This window comes from Nansenia antarctica (genome assembly GCF_963989245.1).
Source record: "Nansenia antarctica genome assembly, chromosome: 4".
In the NCBI taxonomy this organism is placed as follows: Eukaryota; Metazoa; Chordata; class Actinopteri; order Argentiniformes; family Microstomatidae; genus Nansenia; species Nansenia antarctica.
The window spans coordinates 27,262,986-27,285,119 of NC_137689.1; the positions used below are offsets into that span (position 1 = coordinate 27,262,986).

General features: G+C 41.6%; 1 protein-coding gene across 1 annotated transcript; it reads left to right on the top strand.

The window, feature by feature from the left end:
- Positions 1 to 843: 843 nt before the first annotated feature.
- Positions 844 to 20,684, top strand: smarca1 (SNF2 related chromatin remodeling ATPase 1). The gene is made up of 24 exons (XM_080528678.1): positions 844 to 924; positions 1,844 to 1,933; positions 3,851 to 4,017; positions 4,211 to 4,311; positions 4,465 to 4,565; positions 4,702 to 4,881; positions 5,013 to 5,168; positions 5,306 to 5,437; positions 5,886 to 5,954; positions 6,126 to 6,235; positions 6,408 to 6,634; positions 7,206 to 7,327; positions 10,062 to 10,214; positions 11,181 to 11,313; positions 11,724 to 11,872; positions 12,143 to 12,271; positions 15,741 to 15,851; positions 16,096 to 16,209; positions 16,790 to 16,912; positions 17,203 to 17,335; positions 17,452 to 17,570; positions 17,765 to 17,977; positions 19,506 to 19,616; positions 20,048 to 20,684. The coding sequence occupies exons 1-24, from the start codon at positions 868 to 870 to the stop codon at positions 20,114 to 20,116; spliced, it is 3,069 nt and encodes a 1,022-aa protein (XP_080384804.1). The 5' UTR covers positions 844 to 867; the 3' UTR covers positions 20,117 to 20,684.
- Positions 20,685 to 22,134: the final 1,450 nt, after the last annotated feature.

Consider the following 22,134-nt stretch of genomic DNA (forward strand, 5'->3'; position numbering starts at 1 on the left):
TGTAGGATGGCCATCCTTGTCTTGTAGAAGGGCCCAACATTGGCTCCCATATAAAGCTCTTCTACAAAAACTTTTGCCTGACTTCCCTTCTCCACTTGCAGTTTCTCAGAGTACCAAAGTTCCACAAGTTTCGTCTTAACCAGGTACATCTGCCTTTAGTTTCTGTGCCCCTCGGACTACTTAGAACGATCTTCAAAGCGAACTCAAATTAGATTATGGTTACTTGATCAGTTTAAGACCTTAATAAAGGATCTGTCACCTGAAGCATATACATGGTCTAATTTATTATATTGTGTAAATGTACATCGTTATTGATATGTAATTAATGAGTTATGTTTGTAACTTGAATATGTATGTATATTTATGTGTTTCATGTTTGTAAGCAGGGTTCCTCCGAAAAAGAGACTTTGCTCAGCTAAAATAAACGTTTAATAAAAGATCAAATAAATACTAATCCTGAACTCATGCTGAACTAGACATCAACAATTTCACAGTTATCACCGATCGCCCCCTTGTGTTTAGTCATATACTTACCCAATTTGCCATAGCTAGACGGTGGCTGCGTTCGTAAATTCTCTCTGAGATCGCCAGAGCGCACACTGGGTTCAACGTCATTAAGGGACCAAGTAATTTGATTGGACAAGAGGCATTCCGTGAGTGCTGATCAGATTTCCAGAGCAAATCTACGAACGCACCCCTAGAAGGTGTCATCGCGGTACTTCCCTGCTGTATACACGCGAGATGTTGTCTCGCCAAGGGGGCGTATGCTTTTTATGTACAGTCTGATATGACGTAGCAATATTATTGCCATGTTGAACTTACACAGCCAGGTCTAAAACAACTCATGACAAACATTTTGTCGCCATAATGTCAGACGAAGAGGTTCCGTCAACTTCAAAAGAGCCTGAACTCGAGGCGGAGGAGGTAAGCATAGAAGCGGACATCTTCTTTTGGCAGATATTGGAGATACAGTGTGTATAAGTTTGCTGTATTGTTCATTTAGGGGGGCCGAGTGAGGGGGAACATGGCGGGAAGCAGGCTCCACATCTGCCCTACCTCTTTACAGATGTTGGTGGGCCCAAAGGGCTGTATAATGCGCGTCCCTGTGCAATGTAAAGGCTATTTAGGAATACAATTGAATATCCCTACATACTTTTAAAGCTGCAGACTTGTGACCAGTAGCGTAGCGTAGTCCCCGAGTCACAGCCCGAACCCCCCCTGCCTACTGTAGCTGGTCTTCTGTCATATTCACTCCCCTGCCCGGAACAGCACACTGGAAAACCACCTGTCTCCTCTCAACAGCTGTCTGCTTGTTGCGCGTCGGTTGAATGTCAAGTTTGTTTGGCTTACATTATGTGAAGAATAGGCTACGTTAGCTGAGTGTTTTGAATACCGTAGCTTGAAATCGGACACGCAATTAATTCCGTCCAGCCAACACAAGGTCTCGGACACTTGAGCCTAAATGCTGGCATAATCACTTCTGTCCGTCAAGTGTATTGAGGACAGTGGTACCCGAGCCACGTCCAATCATAGATCTAGGCATCTAAGATGTGTGCAATACGTTGAATGGATTTAGAGGACAGTGCATTTGAAATATCTATGTTTGAGAGTGAACCATGGTCTCTGAAATGGCCAAGACTTTACTGTAATATCAGAATCAGAGAATCAGAATAGCATCACTGTAGGTAAACTGCACAAGAGTACAATTATTTGGCTTTAGTTCCTCAACATTGGCATATAGGTTATACTTTGCTATTGTGCTGAAAATGTAAAAAAAAAAAAAAAAGACAATAATATTTGCGTACAAAAATGAAATAAAGAACTGCCTACTTTTCATTTCCAGGTAGAAGATCCCCCATTCCTGCTGAAACCACCTCCAAAGGCTGTTCAGAAAGTGGAGGGGAACGTGGATCCTGAGTATGAGGAGAAGAGGGTGAGGGGGGAGGGAGGGAGGAGGAGAGGGTGAGGGGGGAGGGAAGGAGGAGGTGAGGGGGAGGGAGGAGGAGAAGAGGGTGAGGGGGGAGGGAGGGAGGAGAAGAGGGTGAGGGGGGAGGGAGGGAGGAGGAGAGGGTGAGGGGGGAGGGAGGAGGAGAAGAGGGGGAGGGGGGAGGGAGGAGGAGGAGAGGGTGAGGGGGGAGGGAGGAGGAGAAGAGGGTGAGGGGGGAGGGAGGAGGAGAAGAGGGTGAGGGGGAGGGAGGGAGGAGGAGAGGGTGAGGGGGGGAGGGAGGAGGAGAAGAGGGTGAGGGGGGAGGGAGGAGGAGAAGAGGGTGAGGGGGGAGGGAGGAGAAGAGGGGGAGGGAGGAGGAGAGGGGGAGGGAGGAGGAGAGGGTGAGGGGGGAGGGAGGAGGAGAAGAGGGTGAGGGGGGAGGGAGGAGGAGAAGAGGGTGAGGGGGGAGGGAGGAGGAGAGGGTGAGGGGGGAGGGAGGAGGAGAAGAGGGTGAGGGGGGAGGAGGAGAGGGTGAGGGGGGGAGGGAGGAGGAGAAGAGGGTGAGGGGGGAGGTAGGGAGGAGGAGAGGGTGAGGGAGGAGGAGAGGGTGAGGGGGGAGGGAGGAGGAGACTGTGAGGGGGGAAGGAGGAGGAGAGGGGGAGGGAGGAGGAGAGGGTGAGGGAGGAGGAGGAGAGGGTGAGGGGGGAGGGAGGAGGAGAAGAGGGTGAGGGGGAGGGAGGAGGAGAAGAGGGTGAGGGGGGAGGGAGGAGAAGAGGGGGACAGGAGGCGGGAGGGTGGTTGAGGTGGATCCTGAATATGAGGAGAAGAGGGGGAGGGGGGAGAATCTTTCTGGTTTTTGCATGTACAGTGTATTTGGCATGCAGAATTGTTTGTGAACAAAATAATTTTCGACACACAGACATACACACAGTTCAACTGTGACTCACAGCAACAGTGTTTCCCATTTATTACGCAAGCACATTTTTTTAACTCTATGTGAGTGGCGCAATCTTTGGGATTTGCACTGCATCTACTGTAAGTCCATACGATACGATATCGATAACCCCCCCTCCCCGTCGACAAGAAAAATGTCCGCTAGCAACCCCCCCCCACACACACCTTCCACCCGGAAGAAGAAACCTTGAGAGGAACCATACTCCAAGGGGGAACCATCATTCTCTGGATTGTAGAATTGAAGCGTTGGAGTTGCTCCGGGTCCACTCTAAAGCTTCAGTGTAGATCTGACCTACAGATACAAACGATTACAGGCAAGACAGAGACACATACACAACCTACCCAAGGTACAGGGTTGTTAGCAATTGTGTATAATTAATTACATTTTACATATAATATTGTATAAAAATAATATATATATATTTTACACATCATATTGCATTTGCTGCATTTGCTGTGTATAGAGTAGTGATAACCATGTGATGTAATGTAATCATTGGTTGAATTCTGGGCCAGATATTTTTAGAATAATAACTAATACATTTTGAAGTCTAATGCCAGTGTTATTTTCACTTTCATTTTACGAAAAAAGCACATCAGAGCAGAAAGGTGGGATTAGTTCCACCCAGAGAAACGTGTCAGCAGAGTTGGTAAAGCAAGTCTCATAGAAAATCCTACGTCACAGCACACAGCAAGGGACTTTTCACTCTTAAGAGGCAATTGGAGAATTGGAACTTAAAGTCAAAATCAAATATTTCCACTAAAACAATGTAAAATGTCGTGGGTAAACACAGACTGCAAGGTCTGTAAGAGGCAAAAAAAATGACATGACGTGTAGTTAAATGATATGTTATGATGTGTAGTTAAATTATATGTTATGTGTAACAAGCAAAAAAATAACCAACAGGTATTGATGTATTTCTGTTCTTTTTTCCGCTCCTCCATTTTCTTTGTTTCTTCCTTTTTTAGAAAACAGACAGAGCAAATCGGTTTGAGTTTCTGTTGAAGCAAACAGAACTCTTTGCCCACTTTATCCAGCCTGCATCCCAGAAGTCCCCTACTTCACCCCTGAAAGTGAAACTTGGGCGCCCTCGCATCAAACAGGATGAAAAACAAAATCTTCTCTCTGTTGGAGAGTAAGTGACTTCTATTTTGGTCAAAGCGGTCCTGTTGCAACACAATTCTAATGGACAGGCCTATATCTCAGTCACTCTTGATAACCAAGCTACCTTTATGCATACATCATAAATAATCCAAAGCACTGTATCTCTTTTCCAGACATACTATAAAGATGTTTGATTCATTACTTGTCTGTCACCTCGTTTTCAGTAACCGCCACCGTCGCACAGAACAAGAGGAAGATGAGGAGTTATTATCTGAGAGCAGGAAGGCTGCCAACGTCTTGGTTCGATTTGAAGAGTCTCCGTCCTGTGTGTTTTCATCGTTCCCTCAGTAGAATCATTTAGCCGTGTCTCAGTATAGAAGAATTGTACCTTTCATGACAATTACCAGCCATTTGTGAACAGCTGATAATGGTTTTATTTGTTAGTTTTTTTAACAAGTGTTTTAACAATTTTTTCCAGATGTAAAAAATGGAACATTAAGAGATTACCAAGTCAGAGGCCTTAATTGGATGATCTCCCTTTATGAGAATGGCATCAATGGAATCCTGGCTGATGAGATGGTATGACTACTTTAAAACACATCGGCCTAAATGGTTCATGTTCTTTTACCAGAAATAGGCACCAGTGGTTGGTAGTTATCATTATTCACTGGATCTGAACTCAAGACTGTTTTTGTTATGTGTGTATTGATCCCAGGGCTTGGGGAAGACCCTCCAGACCATTGCTCTGCTGGGATACCTGAAGCATTACAGGAACATCCCAGGCCCGCACATGGTTCTGGTGCCCAAATCAACGCTCCACAACTGGATGAATGAGTTCAAGCGCTGGGTACCCACCCTCAAGGCTGTCTGTCTCATTGGTGACAAGGACGCAAGAGTGTGTTCAGTGGTTTTTTATCTTCTCACAATTTATATTGATTCACAATTTGCCCTGTAATAACACCTTTATTGTCGCAAAGACCACTAATGACTCATTTGATGAACTTTCGTCTTATTGGCCATACCCAGGCTGCGTTCATCCGTGATGTCATGATGCCAGGAGAATGGGATGTTTGTGTCACATCCTATGAAATGGTCATCAGAGAGAAATCAGTCTTCAAGAAGTTCAACTGGAGATACCTTGTCATTGATGAAGCTCACAGGATCAAAAATGAGAAGTCCAAGGTATGGATTTCAAAAGTAATTTTGTGTGTTCCAGCTCCCTTTTGCTGGACCATGACCACTCTGTGCCTGATGCTCTAAGGTGTTATATTTAAGTGAGTATAGTCTTCTCCTCTGAGATTGTTCCTTGCAACCCCCAGCTCTCAGAGATTGTTCGTGAGTTTAAAACGACCAACCGGCTCCTTCTAACTGGAACACCCTTGCAGAACAACCTCCATGAGTTGTGGTCACTGCTCAACTTCCTCTTACCAGATGTGTTCAACTCTGCCAACGTGAGTCCTTCCCTGTCTCTTGTCCCTTTATTCTTCTAGCCATCCTTAGAATTATACTACTGACATACTATGTTGCTCCAGGCAACTGCATTATTTTGTTGTTTTGTCTCGAAAGACCCTCCAGCTGTATCTTAATATTGTCTATTTCAATGAGTCTCAGTCAATCAGCCCCTGTGTGATATCCCTCTTGACTTTCCCAGATGTGTCAGACAGGGAAAGCTAGCCTCAGGCACAGCTCTCTACTACTGTCAGGTCCTGAAGGCTGTAGCTGATCATATGTATTCTGTGCTGTCTCGTTCTCTTATACACTCCACTCTGCTGCTCTGAATCCAAAGCACAATCCTCCCTTCAACCCTCATTCTTTATTTTTCCCCTCAAAGACTGTTTAGCTTTTATGAAAAGTCTTTTTGCATTGAAAATAAAGGGGCGTTTTCCTTTTGATCCTCAGGACTTTGATTCCTGGTTTGATACAAACAACTGTCTGGGAGACCAGAAGCTGGTGGAGCGACTGCATGCGGTAGGTTGTGTTTTTACAGCCATCTTCCTTTTCCACTGGTTTGTTGATAATACCGAATAACAGCCGATATAAAGAAACACAGGTCTACAAATAATGTATTGATTTACTGTGAGTTATTCACACTTTCATTAGATAGTTCTTCTTTTTTTTCTTTCTTCTTTGTTGTTGTAGGTGTTGAGGCCTTTCCTTCTGCGCCGCATCAAAGCTGAGGTGGAGAAAAGCCTGCCTCCAAAGAAAGAGGTGAAAATCTATCTGGGACTGAGTAAGATGCAGAGAGAATGGTATGTGTTTTACACATTTTGTAGTCATCTTTTCACTCTCACTGTTACCCATACACTGTAGCTTGTGTTTTTGTTGTTGTTGGTCTAACCTTTCTTCTAATGAAATCCAATCCACTTTCTTTCTGGCTTAATGAACTAGGTTAAAAAACTGCATTTCTTTGATGTATCTCAGGTACACAAAGATCTTGATGAAGGACATCGACATCCTCAACTCGGCAGGAAAGATGGACAAGATGCGTCTGTTGAACATCCTGATGCAGCTGAGGAAGTGTTGCAATCACCCATACCTGTTTGATGGAGCCGAGCCTGGCCCACCTTACACCACTGACACCCACCTGGTCACCAACAGCGGCAAGATGGTGGCCTTGGACAAACTGCTCCCCAAAGTCCAGGAGCAAGGTGCTTAACCCTCTTTGAGAGTTCAATGAATGCATTAGGTTCTCTAACAAGTTATGAGGAAAGGGATTTAAAGGAAGAAATACAGAACATGCCATGCCAGTTGACTCTGACTTTGTAAGGATTTTCTGTGCTAACCCCAATGCCTTAAAGCAGCTGATAAGGAATTGGTTATGTGAAAAGGGAAATTATTCAATACTTCATGCCCAAATGGTTACATACTGTTGAAAGATATCAGGATTCACTTGTTGAATTTATCGTATGCTTTTTAGTTTTTATTATCAGCCATGCTAATTTAAAATGACAATAATGAAACCTTCCTGCCTTCACAAGAAGCCTGATGAATAATTATTTCCTGTGTGTATGGTATTCCCTCATGGTCCCATTGGCGTTGGGTGTCATTGGTGTTGGGTGTCATTGGTATTGGGTGTCATTGGTGTTTGTACTTATTGGTGTTGGGTGTCATTGGTATTGGGTGTCATTGGGGTTTGTACTCATTGGTGTTGGGTGTCATTGGTGTCTGGTGTCATTGGTGTTGGATCTCATTGGTGTTGGATGTCATTGGTGTTCCCAGGGTCCAGAGTCCTGATCTTCAGTCAGATGACCAGAGTCCTGGACATCCTGGAGGACTACTGCATGTGGAGAGGGTTTGAGTACTGTCGTCTGGACGGGAACACGCCGCATGAGGCCAGACAGGTAGGGTTCAACTAAAGTTAAACATGATTTTAAAGCAAGATGTTTTTTACTTTTTACAGTTTAAAAATAATAAAACAAAGAAAAGGGCCTTGTCCAAAGGTTTGGGAACCCTGTCAGCTAGTACTTTGTAACTCCTCCTCGGGCAACTATAACAGCTAGCAAACGTTTCCTGTAGCCAATCTTTCAATTCTTGTTTTGGGAATCTTTCCCCATTCCTGCTGGCAGAACACCTCTAGCTCAGAAATATTCTTCGGTCTTCTTGCATGCACAGCGTGTTTGAGATCTCTCGACAGACTTTCAATAATATTCAAGTCTGGGGACTGATGGCCATTCCAAAACCTTCATCCGTCTTTCCTGGAGGTACTTCATGGTTGATTTTGAGGTATGGTCATTGTCTTGCTGGAATACCCAACCTCTCTTCAACTTCAATTTCTGGACTGACCTTCGAACATTAGCCTCTAGAATGTCTTGATATTTGGGTGGAATCCATTCTTCCTTCCAACGCACAATATTGCCTGTGCCCTCAGCTGCTACACAACTTAAAATCATAATGGATCCACCTCCATGCTTAACAGTTGGCAAGGTGTTCTTCTCTACAAATGCTTCACCTTTTTTTCTCCAAACATACCTTTGGTTGTGGCCAAAAAGTTCAATTTAGTTTTTGTCAGTCCAAAGCACTAATGTTTCTCTAGGTTTTCTACTGCATACTTCAAACGCTTAATTTTGTGTTGAGGTCGTAGGAAAGGCTTCTTTCTGGCAACTCTGCCATGTAGGTCTTTGTTGTTTAAGGTACGCTCTATAGTTGTCCTGTGAACAACACTAGACCGGTGTCTGCTACTCTTTTTTGCAGCTCTTCTGCAGTGATGTGTGGGTTCTTCTGAGCATTTCTCACCAGATCTCGGGCCATTCTATCTGAACATTTTCTTGGTCTTCCAGATCTTGTCTTGACTTCAATTGTTCCATTTATTGTCCATTTTCTGATTATGTTTCTGACAGTGGAAATGGGTAGTTTGAAACGTTGTGAGAGTTTTTTTTGTAGCCTTCTCCTTGATGGTGGAAGTGAACTATCTTGATTCTGACATCCTGACAAACTGTTTAGAGGAATCCATGGTTTTTAACACCAGACACAACAGCCACCGCAGTCGGATACTTTAGAAGGCATGGAGTTACTTCAGAATATATAGTGAATCACCTTGGTCTGGGCCTTAGTAATCATCTTCTCAAAAGGTAACAAAGAATAATCCAAAAGGGTTCACAAACTTGTGCACAGGGCCCTTTTCCTTTTTTTTAAATTATCATTTATGAAAATAAAAAGAAACCTTGCTTTAAAATGTGCAGAAAGGTGTCATGTTTAACTTTGTAGCATTTAGTGTTCAGGTTTGCTTTCAACCACTTGGGCCCAGTAGTTCAAAACTTTTAATCCCTATCTGATCGGCTCAGATTTGGATTTTGGGTAGTTCAAAACCAAAAAACAGGATTAGGATCACTTTGATATCCGATCAGATCAGGAAATCAAATCCAAGCTTTAATCTGGATCAAATCTTCAAAACGGTTGTTCAAACCAACAACACAGGATTGGGATCAGTTTGATCACAACATTTTGTATTACCTTGATCCCACCAGAGGGGTGGATTTCCAGTGGATTACCAGAGCAAAATGTACTATACAATTTCTTGAAAAATATGTTTCTATAATAATAGAATATTAATATTAGAATATAAATAAGATGGCAAAGTTTGTTAACTGAAATAATACCACATTTTAGCCTTCATGACAAATACATTTTATTTTTTGGTCACAACATAAATGTTTATGCTCATAAAAGTATCGCAACAAAGTGTCAATCACAAATGTAATTTAGATTAAAGAAAAAATATCAAAAGAAAGGTCCATCATCTGTCATCACCTTTCAAAAGTAATTGCGGACAATAGCATCTGGCATTGCACCACCACTCAGTCTCTCATTTAGAGGGAAATCCATAGGTGGGCCGAGATCATCAGCAGGTGCCAGGGGCTCATCATGGCTGTCAGAGAGGGGGACTCTGCCATGGACAGGATATTGTGTAGCACAATACAAGCCAGTGTTATGCGGCATGCTCGTTGGGGTTCCTCTCTCAGATAGTTGAGGCATGCAAAACGCCTCTTCAGTACTCCATTATGATTTTATGTCCTTTATGTATTTGTGTTTTTTTATTTTATTTATTTTTTTACATTATCGATGTCTCTGCAATGTGGTCTCTTGTCTTCCTTGTATTATTTTTCATATCCACTAGATGGAGATCGGTAGGATTAAAGCACTGATATTCAGGATCTAGTAATCTTGAAAAGTCTGAATCTGGATCAGGGTGATCCTATCCTGAATTGCTTTGAAATACTGGGACAAAATCTGGCTGAGTTGTCTGATCCTGGATCACAAAAAATGGGATTTCAAAATCTGATCGGATCTGATTAAGATTAACACATTTCAACTTCTGGGCCTTTGAGATTAATTGTAACAGGGGTGCCCACATTTTTGCACCCCACTGTATATACATTATAACCTGCCTTTTATATATAAGTATATACAGTATAACATGCCTTTTATATATAAGTATATACAGTATAACATGCCTTTTATATATAAGTATATACATTATAACATGCCTTTTATATATAAGTATATACATTATAACATGCCTTTTATATATAAGTATATACATTATAACATGCCTTTTCTTTATGACATTTTTTATAGCAAGCCATAGAGGGCTTCAACGCTCCAAACAGTAGCAAGTTCATTTTCATGTTGAGCACCAGAGCAGGCGGGCTGGGCATCAACCTGGCTACTGCAGACGTGGTCATCTTGTATGACTCTGACTGGAACCCTCAAGTGGACCTGCAAGCCATGGTTAGAAACATCTCAGCTGTGTCTTACTTGGGTGTCTGTTAATGAACATTTATATAACAAATAAAATAAAATAAAAGTAATTATTGAACATTTGTAAGGAATAGTGGAGTGCCCAAAAATTCCTGGCAGGAAATACAAAGCACCTTTTTTTACAGGTAAAACTGGTTTTGTTTAGTGTCGCGCACAGAATTCCAAAGTACCCAAAGGGTACAGGGGTGTAGCGCTCTATACAACATAATGACGTACAGAAAAAGGAATTACCCAGCTCAAAAAAGGTGGAGCAGCAGTCAGGGACAAGAGTGAGGAGTTTGGACCAGGCTGTGGTTCTGGTCAGACTGGTCAGGAGTTTGGACCAGACTGTGGTCCTGTCATGAGTTTGGACCAGGCTGTGGTCCTGATCAGACGTTTGGACCAGGCTGTGGTCCTGGTCAGATGTTTGGACCAGACTGTGGTCCTGGTCAGACGTTTGGACCAGACTGTGGTCCTGGTCAGATTGGACCAGACTGTGGTCCTGGTCAGGAGATTGGACCAGACTGTGGTTCTGGTCAGGAGATTGGACCAGACTGTGGTCCTGGTCAGACGTTTGGACCAGACTGTGGTCCTGGTCAGGCGTCTCCAACCCTAACCCTGAGTGTTGCTCCAACAACACCTGCAATCCCAAGTTAAAAGCTTTTCAGCTTTGTATTTCCTGCATGGAATTTCTTGGCACAAGCTATTCTCCACTACCACCCCCTGACTTCATGAAAAGTAATTATTAGGCAAGTAATTATAAGTAGGAAATCCTGGCATAATTGATCTAGTTTTCAACACCAGACGTCATGCAGACAACAATTCTGGCAACAATGATATAAGTATTATATTCTGCAGACCTTGTTTATGTGCTTCATGTGAAATGTGTCTTGTTTCAGAGAAATGTACACAGTTGTTAAACTAAGGCAATCAGTGTCTTTGTTTCTGACCCTCTAGGACAGGGCTCATAGAATTGGTCAGAAGAAACCAGTGCGAGTGTTTCGCCTCATCACTGATAATACAGTCGAAGAGAGGATTGTAGAGAGAGCTGAGATGAAATTGAGGCTAGACTCCATTGTTATACAACAAGGTATTCAGCATGGCTTTTTTTTAAAGAAAATGTTTTATCCCAAAGTAGTTATTCGATGGGAGTCATAACATTTTTAGTTTTTTATGTGGTCTTTAAATCTTACCACATTATTATGAAAATATTTCAGCAAACTGCAAATCAGACTTGATTTTGAGACTCAAGCTTTTTCTGTGGCTCTTATGACTTCAGCTTTTAGTTAAATAGTTTTTGGGCCAGGCAGGACAGGCCTTGGTTAGGCTTGAGCCTAAATCTAGACCACACTTATTGTAAGTCCCTGTATGACATTCAGCCAGCTAAGAGAGGGACTTAGACCCTAAGACATGGCTATAAGGAGCTACTGTTGGGTCTTGGAACATTGTGAATATTCAGTCTGTCACCACTACCTCTTATTACGTCTTTCCACCTCCTAGGGAGGTTGATCGACCAGCAGTCCACCAAACTAGGGAAGGACGAGATGCTGCAGATGATCAGGCACGGGGCCACTCACGTCTTTGCATCTAAAGACAGCGAGCTCACAGACGAAGACATCAACACCCTTCTAGAGAGAGGGGCAAAGAAGGTGAGGACCCTATGAAGAGATCAGCCCAGTCTGCTAGGTACCCTGTACACTGCAAAAAGTCAGCTCTCAAAAACAAGAAAAAAAAGCAACAAAATGGAGGACATTACTTAAAATAAGCAAAATTATCTGCCAACTGAACAGGAACATTTCACTTGCCAAATTTTCTTGAAACAAGTCATACAGCATATATTGCCTCGATTTAAGATATTTCATCGGACTTCTTTCTGTATTCATAACCAGTCCATAACCATAACCTTTCACTTGTCTTAGACGGCTGAGATGAACGAGCGCATGGAACAAATGGGAGAGAGCTCCCTCAGGAACTTCACCGTGGACACAGGAGCAGCAGAGACCAGCCTCTACAACTTTGAAGGCGAGGACTACAGAGAAAAGCAAAAGGTATTGAACTATGGACCTATCGCTATGCCACGCCCCCTTTGAAAACTCGGACAAACAAACAACGCTTCACTGACAGTGACTGACTGACCGACTGTGACTGAATGACATTCAATGACTTACAATGGCCGGAGTTGGCAAATGTCTGATTTCTGATTTACCACAGCAAGTCATAGACATGTTTTTTTTAAATTATTTTTTTAAGATGACAAGAATATTTAGTCGAGAAGCTTTTCACCATCAGATATTAGTGAGTTGTTTGTCCGAGTTTTCTGCCTGTCGTAACTTTTGCTGTGATATGATTGGACAATTTCCAGGGCTTAAAGTTCTCCGGCACGGTGCCGGATTTCCGGCGCAGGGGAATTTTTAGCAAAAAATCAATTAAAAAATCACATGCTATTTGTTTACATCGTAATTTAAAGAGTCATCTTCAGCAAAGAGACAGTTCCGCCTACCAATGGTATCACATTGCTCAAGCCAACCAACGACTTCTAGCCAATCGGAGGCAGAGTAGTGGTATGGGGCGGGCCTTAAGAAGTTTGAATGAGTGTAATGTTAGCTTGTAGAGACGTTCACTTTTAGCAGCCCGCTATCTCGCTAACTTTAATAAGAGTCTATTAAAATGGAAGCCAAGTTTCTTAAACCTGGCGAAGACACAGCTATACTAGAACGAGGAGTAAGGAATGAATGGCGCTGGGCATGGATAGAGGAGAGTAGTGACGGGAAGCCTTATGGGACGTGGTGCCTCAAACTGAGGGAGCCGGGTGCTTGTTTCTGTATGCCGTGCTCAAAGAAACTCTCCTACGGCAGTATAGTATATAGTATATATAGTATATATAGTATAGTATAGTATATAGTATAGTAGTGGGAAGAAGGTTATTGCTCGACATGCCTCAGATCCCGGTCACCAAGCTTCGGTTCGAGCGCTTGCTCATACAACAACCTTGCCGGGAGCGACGGCTACAGGTAGCCTACCACTTCATCTTCAATGACCGACTGTGTTTGCGAGCAAAAGATCTGAGTGTGCGCGTTTATAGCTGAACATGATCTGTCTTTCACAATGGCTCAGCCACTCGTTGATTTGTGCAAGAAGCTATCAGAAGACAAAAATGCACTGACAAAGCTGTCCGTTTCCAATCAGCACGTCAGCTATTTAAACACACATGGCCTTTGTCCCGGAATTGAAAAAACGGCTGTGTGAAAAGCTTAAAAAAGCAACGTTTTCAATGAATATCGACGAAGCTACTAATCTTAACATGGACAAAATCCTCAATGTCCTTGTTCGATTTTTTGATGATAATCTGGCCAAAATAACAACACCTAGCCAGCAGGAAAGTAAACATCGCCAACTCGTCAGCCCTCATGCAGGAGCTCAAAGATATCCTGGAGTCCAATGGTCTTGACTGGTCACTAGTCATCAGTATTCTACTTGTTATAGTGATAGTGGCTTAATAAGTGATGCAATCCGTTTGGCCTTAAGTGATTTTATCAGTTTGTTCTTTTAAAGACATCTAAATATATTATTTTATTTTGTATTGAGTATAAAACAGTATTAATGCATTTTAACATTGAGACATATATTTAGTATTGACTATAAAATAGTATTAATGCATTTAAACATTGAGACAAGAAGCTGTCTTCTGTACCCGCTCTCCCAATATCTCAAACTGTGATACTCCCCAAGAAAAAGTTTCAGGCACAGGATTTTTTTCCCACTTTAAGCCCTGAATTTCTATTTTGGGGCGTGGCTTAGCGATAGGTCCATTCAACAAGATCACTTGATACAGTTCTGGCTTTTAAATAGTGACACTACACTACAGTTAGGGCTGCACCATATAGGAAAAAAGCGACATTGCAATACGTTTTTTCTTCAGCGTTATACATTATACATGCGATAGGAAATACAGGAAGTTTCAATGATTTCGTGATTTTGTAGGGGATTGCATCTGCATAAAAAAAATACTTTTTTACTCTGAAGACTTAGGGGTTAGGGTTAGGGTTAGGGTTGGGATTAGGGTTAGGGTGAACCATCCTTTCTTGAACTTTAATGCTGTACAGTTGGTTTCAACGCACCAAACACAAAAGCAGGTGAGAACTGTGACTACTCCTCTGAAGTGATTTTGCAGGGGGAAATTAGGTCATTTAATACACTGGTTGACTCGCCATGACACCATTGTATTCATATAATACTCTTCTATCAATCCAGGCTAAAGTCAATGTCATGATATTAATAATGCATGTTGCTTTCCCTAAAAAAAGGGGGCTCATCTGTGAATGAATGAAGATCCAGGAAATTACAGGAGGCTATATCTCTGTACTCCAGGTTATACCAGATTACAAGAGACTATATCTCTGCACTCCAGGTTATAACAGATTACAAGAGGCTATATCTCTGTACTCCAGGTTATAACAGATTACAGGAGGCTATATCTCTGTACTCCAGGTTATACCAGATTACAGGAGGCTATATCTCTGTACTCCAGGTTATACCAGATTACAGGAGGCTATATCTCTGTACTATGTACAGGTCAAAACAGAACATTATGGAAGCTTCATATCACAGGGAATTAACATGAGTGACAAAGTGGGTAATTTAACATTTTATTCCACCATTAAAACCTATTTCTTTGTAAATAGCAAAGTAGTAAACATCTTTTACACAAAATGATAACAAATAAAACAGCAGCTGTACACCAGCCCCCTGAGTGGTTTACACACTAGGACTACGGCTACCAGGGGCGGCGCCTGCTTGGTTGATAAACCTGATAAACTATTTGATAGAAACTATTTGATAAACTGATCAAGATGATCAGTGATTGGTGGTTTGCTGTGCAGAGCCTGAATGTCAATCACTAGCAACAAACGCTTGAGTAAATTATGTTCTATCAGACAGACTAGTCATGGAAAATGAGAAGCGTGCATGTTTTTCCTTCTGTATCAAGCAGCAAAAAAGTTAGAATTAGCCTCATTGGCCTTACTTGACATCGCATGTCCTGCGATGGGACTAGCGCACATGCACACATCATGATGACGATGCTGAGACGATGTATCGTGCAGCCCTGGCCCCTAACTGCAGCATAGTCAAATCTTTCACTATAATTCCGTCAACAGCTGCAGCAGAGCGGATGTGACTGCACCGTCAGAGCCATACAGGGTTTCAGAAATGTATTTTATGACATTAGGTTTTCGTAGGAAGATGGACCGTAGCAACTAAGTGAAATAGTTACTTTATATAAAATATAAATATATATATATATATAAATATTTATATGTCTTTTATATATAAAAATATACTTCATATTATATGAAATAGTCACTTTCATGTTACTTTTCTCACAGCCAGAACTGCATGATGTCACTTCATCAAGGAAGATACAGGTGTATGCAATACAGCGTGATCTCTAAACCATGTTCAGCTCAGCTGTGTGTTCTGATGACATTGTGAGTCATGGTCTTGGGTCTTACTTCTCAGCTCAGCATGATGGAGTGGATTGAACCTCCGAAAAGAGAGAGGAAAGCCAACTACGCTGTGGATGCCTACTTCAGAGAGGCCCTGCGTGTCAGCGAACCCAGAGCCCCCAAGGTACCGACCGCTCACAACATCCATCACACAGGAACTTCAAGGCCTTGCACAGCGTCCCTACTTAAAGATAATGATGACATCGCTATTCATGTTCAGGGAAACTCTCCTCATCGCTCATTCTGAATTTATTTGGAAATGATCAAAAATGATCATGCCCAGTCAGGGATAGGAGGTGATGTATGTTGATGTAACCTTACCTGATACATGATGCTGATGATTAGAAATCAATATCTGTACCTTCCAGGCTCCACGCCCCCCCAAACAGCCTAATATCCAGGACTTCCAGTTCTTCCCCCCTCGCCTGTTTGAGCTGCTGGAAATGGAGATCCTTCACTACAGGAAGACCATAGGTTACAAGGTAACGTACAGGCGGCTCGTTGTCTGAGGGAGAGGGAGGGAGGGAGAGGGAGAGAGAGAGGGAGAGGGAGAAAGAGAGAGGGAGAGAGAGAGAGAGAGAGAGGGAGAGGGAGAAAGAGAGAGAGAGAGATGAACAGGTGTTTTTTCTCTGTATGCTTGTATGTCACTTCTTGCAGGTCGAACCCTATTGACTACTATTTCAGAAGTTGAATATTTGAAAAATGACTTTTTGACTTTGGCTTCTCGTTTGAGACATTCCTTGTGGGAGTGAGGATCGAGTCCAAGAAGCATGTCCCGACTGCCACATTTGTGAATCTCCCAACTGCTTGGCTGTGCCCAGGACCGGTTGCCAGTGCCGCCTGCTGAACTGAGACAGATTGGAGGCCTGTGCTCCTCTACGATGGCCGACTCCCAGAAGACACACTCCCACCATGCCAGCTGATCCCCGTGTACATCTTCTCAGCGCTCCGCTGTCAGCCTGGGCACACCAGGAAGAGAGAGAAAGAAAGAGAGAGAGAGAGATATTTATGTTAATGTTCAGTGAATGTTCTCACAGGAGCTCTCTGCTGTCTGTGCTGTAGGTCCCTCGGAGCCCTGACATCCCCAACTCGGCCCAGGTCCAGAAGGAGGAGCAGAAGAAGATAGACGAGGCCGGGCCTCTTAGCCCAGAGGAGACGGAGGAGAAGGAGAAGCTCCTCACACAGGTAAAGCAGCGCTGCCAGAAGACCGTGAACAAAACCGCTTTTTCGGGAAAACCGTGGCCAGACGTTCCACAAATTAATTCCCACTCGTTTTCGGTGTAAAGACTGTGGTGGCTTTCCAGATTCTTAGACGATGAGATACGTGTTTTATAAAGACCGCTGTCGATCCCGTGTCACGTCGTGTTCGTCCGAACGACAGATAATAGTTTCATTTACCGTTTTTCATACACAATTTGGCCATTTCATAAAACATTCTAGAGCATCTAACAAGTGCTATGTTTGTGTTTTCACAGGGGTTCACTAGTTGGAACAAGCGAGATTTCAATCAATTCATCAAAGCAAATGAGAAATATGGCCGTGACGACATTGACAACATTGCTCGTGAAGTGGAGGGCAAAAGCCCGGAAGAGGTCATTGAATATTCTGGTGAGATTCAAATCAAGCTTTTTCATAACATCACATCATTATCATCTTTTCTTACTTTTTAAACGTGTATAAAAACGTGCTAGTCTTTTCATATCGATATTCCTTTTATTTTCTAGCTATTTTCTGGGAGCGGTGCAATGAGCTCCAGGACATTGAGAAGATCATGGCCCAGATTGAGCGTGGCGAGGCCCGCATCCAGCGCAGGATCAGCATTAAGAAGGCGCTGGACGCAAAGGTACACCACCATACTTCTAATGGACATCCTTTGGGTACAAGTTGAACAAATAATTGCTAAAGTAGACTGTAGTCAATGCATTTGTTTGTCATTCACTATGAGGCTATTTAAGGTTGCATATTAACTATTTACAACTATAACTATTTATTCGATCAAGTTGACCAAAAAGTGTTATTTTGATTTGATCATTTTAGATTGCCAGATACAAGGCTCCGTTTCACCAGTTAAGGATACAGTATGGTACCAATAAAGGGAAGAACTACACTGAGGAGGAGGACAGGTTCCTGATATGTATGCTCCACAAGATGGGCTTTGATAAGGAGAATGTCTATGAGGAACTCAGACAGTGTGTCCGCAATGCCCCCCAGTTCAGATTTGACTGGTTCATCAAGTCCCGAACAGCCATGGTAAGAGTGTGCCCTGGAGAATGTGCTGTACTTAAAGGTGAAGCATGTGGTTTATTAATGGTTTTGGGCTTTGCTTCTCTCTTTGGCCACACTGTTTCATTTAGTATTTATCATGGCCATTTAGTATTGTGTCAAAGCTCAAATCTCTGACCTTAAAGAGGGGTTCTCAAACATAAGGAGACTTATTTGACCTGACACCGAGGTTTAGTTAGTCTAGTTAGTATTTTACCATATTTAACATCATCATAACATCAAATAAATGGTTTGTTTTATTCAAAAATATGGTACATTTGTAATACATATGTGACAGTCAGGTAAAAAGGGCCGCATGTTGGCAATTCAAGTCACGCAAATTAGCAAAAAGCATAAAAAAACAAAAGAAAAGAAAATGTTTTTGTTTTTCCGTTTCCGTTTTTTTTGTGTTTAGTGTTTTAGCGTTCTAAGTGTTGAAGAGCTCACTCTATATAACAACAGTTTTAGGATCACTAAATACGTATAATTTAGGAATTGGATTCACTGTTAGGGTTACCTCGTTTGTATAGGCTACTGGGTAAGTGATACATTGGGGGAAATAAGTATTGAACACATAATGTATTTCCAATGAGCCTATTCAAGTGAAATTTGCACGAGACATTGGTATTAACTCAAACAATCCAGACAAAAAATCTAAACATTAAAGTCCATATGTAAATAAAGTGTAATGAAACAGGAAAAAAGTATTGAACACACTAACTGAAATGTATTCAATACTTAGTGGAGAAGCCTTTGTTTGTAATGACAGCTTCAAGGCGCTTTCTGTATGACAAAATGTTGATGTGTTCAATACTTATTTCCCACACTGTACATGGCTTGTAAACAAACATACGTTTTAGGACGTGTTCAAAAGCAAGGACTGTGTGATCATCTAATTATGTGTAGTTATGTGTTTTTAGTATGTTGATGTTCAGCATGTTGTGATGTGCTAAACATGCACTTGTTGTTCATAGTGATGTTCCTTTTTAGCGCTAGCCTACTAGCAGCTGTTTTGCCTGTGTGTTGATTCAGAGTGCGTTTCTACGCTATTTGGTTTGAGGTATACCAACATTCAAATAAGCATATCTTCTTCAACTACTTTTTAATTTCAATGTATGACGTATCATTTGAAAGCTTACTGCACTTTAATATACCGTAATACTGCACTTTAATATAATACTCACTTTAATATAATACTCACTTTAATATAATACTCACTTTAATATAAAACTGCGCTTTAATATAATACTCACTTTAATATAATACTCACTTTAATATAATACTCACTTTAATATAATACTGCATTTTAATATAATGCTCACTTCAATATAATACTGCACTTTAATATAATAGGGAAAAGACTGAAAAATTACATTGGTCTACTTGAGGACTATCAGGATGCGCTTTCTTGCTTGCTTGCAAGTATACAAGAAGTATACATTATGTACTGAATAAGAAATAGTTTAATATTTAATATTGACTGACAGACATCCATGTGATACGCTTGTTCCCCCAGGAACTCCAACGACGCTGCAACACTCTCATCTCCCTAATTGAAAAAGAAAATATGGAATTGGAGGAAAAGGAGCGTGCTGAAAAGAAGAAGAGGGCTCCAAAAAGCCAGGCTGTAATTAATGTTCACATTTTTAAAAAGTTATTCAGGAAGAAAAAGTTACCTGTATTTTTGGCATTTTGCGGTAAGGCTACAGTATCTGCTGTGGTAAGGTAAATATTTAGCTCAGTGGCACTACAGCACGGTGTCACGGCAAGTGTCAAGTTCATTAGCACTCTCCCAAGCTGCACACTGAAATAGAATTGTGAAATACGCCCATTACAGTGTTCTCAGGTGAAACTGTTTTCTGCAGTGCAGAGTAACTTTCTTCTTCTTTTTTTACCTCGGACAGTATGGGCCTACGCCCTCTGTCAGCGCTGGGGTGTTTGACAGTAGTTGTTTACCTATGGTTCAATGTGTTAAGAATGATTTCATGATGTATGGTACATCTTAACATTTACATGCACGACAAAAGCAGTTGATTGTTCTGTCATTTGTTTTTTAAGGCTCACAAAAGGAAGACAGATGCATCGTCAGAAGCCACCGGACGCAAAGACAAGAAAGCCCGGTTCTGAAGTAACTCTCACCTGGCCCAACCCGAGCTTGCTTGAGATTTGTGTAACTCAGATGTTCACGTAAAACATGCATTCATGTCAATGGTTCTGGTACACAGATTGAGGAAGGATTTGGCCCAACATGAAAAAACTGTTTTAATCACACACATCTTTTTTTTTTTTTTTTACAAAATACAACATTCACTAGCCGTTGTAATTTCTGTGTGAAGTAAGTGGCTTCTCATTTTTACAATTTTTTGTAATTACTCTTTTTGCAATTGTTTAATGCACTTTGAAACTTAACATGCTATCTAAGGGTGTGTTTTGATTGTTCTCATGTCTTGTTTGGTTAGCATGGTTAAATAACAACCTTTTGTGTGGCTGTTTTTCTCGATATTTGCGTTTTTCTGTTTTTGAAGTTGTGTTTTACACATTGTTATGTTGCGAAGAAGTTCTTTGTTATGCACCTTATGTACCCATTGCTTTGCACATATCTAAAGCTCTTTTTATAAGTTCAATATCATCAATCCTTTTAAGCTATTTTAAGTATTTGGTATTTTAAAGAAAAACGTGATTGTTGTAATTTGCTTTTCCTATTTACTTTTTTTTATGTATGAGTTCAATTATTAAACAAAAATTCAAACTAAGTCGCACTTGATCTTTCCTTGTGTAGATACGCCAACATGAAGCAACATACTGGAAACAGCAGCTTCAGAACCATGAGTATTTCACACTACATGACACATAATGGGCCATTTCACAGAGAAGGCTTAAGCCTAGTCCTGGGCCCAGTTGGTCAAAACCTTTAATCTGGATCAGTATGATGATCAGATTCTTATTTGCTATCCAGGATCAGATGGAGCTGGCTGATTACCCCTATACGACTCAAAATCAGCCAGATACATCTGATCCTGGATAGCAAATAAGAATCTGATCATCATCATACTGATCCAGATTAAACGTTTTGACCAACTGGGCCCAGGACTAAATCACACGTTCAATGTAAAATCTCCATTGAAGATGCTTTTTAGTCTAGGATTAGGCTTCAGCCTGTCTGTGAAACCAGGGGGTATTCCATAAACATTGCTAATGGAATATCCAGGCTTATTCCCAAAACAATCTAGGCTTATTTTGATAAATCTCGCATGACTTATCTTAGGTATTACAGTAACATGTTATATATACAGCCACACCACCCTGAATCTCGGAAGCTAAGCAGGGTTGGGTCAGGTTAGTGCTTGGATGGGAGACTGCCGTAAAAAATAAAATGAACACGTTATACACATGACTCCATGGTCTGCCTGCCTCGTACTAAGGGAGGACCTACGGGTGCACTGTACTGTATGCCCACCAGGGGGCAGTTTAACACTGTTAGGAAATAATAGATGGCTCCACTAGTGTTGCAGCCTGAGTCTGCCTCTGACTGTTTATGCACAATTATCTGGTGGAAGCCAAACTATTAGAGCCTGTACTTCATCTGTTAACATCATAGCCTAACTAACGAAAGAACGGATGCATCCATAATAGCATAAAACTGAACAGGAATGTATCATTTACAAATCTGCTTCAGATAGTGTTTTGTGTAGTGGTATAGGTATAGGTAAAACATAAGGGACATTTGAGTACCATGCTCACCACCTCCTAACATTATCACCTTCACCTCCCTACTTCCTAATGCACAGATTATCTAATAAACTCATGAACAATGTGTTCATTTTAGTGTTATGCTTTATCTTCAATAATTTATGGGAATCACAGAGCTTGTTATTTAAATGTCATGTTCGTTGTTAATGGTGACAGCAGACCAGAAGTATGCTACAGGCTAAATGATAGCTAAAGATGCATTAGTATCCTTTTAGGATCTCTGTCAATCAAGTACATGCTAGATCATCTGAATAACAACATTCTGTGCTCATACTGTTAAAGACTGCTGTGTCAAATAATATATTTATTGATATATTTGATAACCTTTATCACGTTAAGAGTCAGAAGCCCTTAGCTGTCCTCCCAGAGACCAGACCAAGGTGAACTGTTGTCTT

Coding starts and splice junctions, on each gene's coding strand:
- smarca1 (XM_080528678.1), top strand. CDS start 868: ATGTCAGACGAAGAGGTTCCGTCAACTTCAAAAGAGCCTGAACTCGAG. Junction 925..1,843: donor CTGAACTCGAGGCGGAGGAG/GTAAGCATAGAA, acceptor TTTCATTTCCAG/GTAGAAGATCCCCCATTCCT. Junction 7,328..10,061: donor CGCCGCATGAGGCCAGACAG/GTAGGGTTCAAC, acceptor CATTTTTTATAG/CAAGCCATAGAGGGCTTCAA.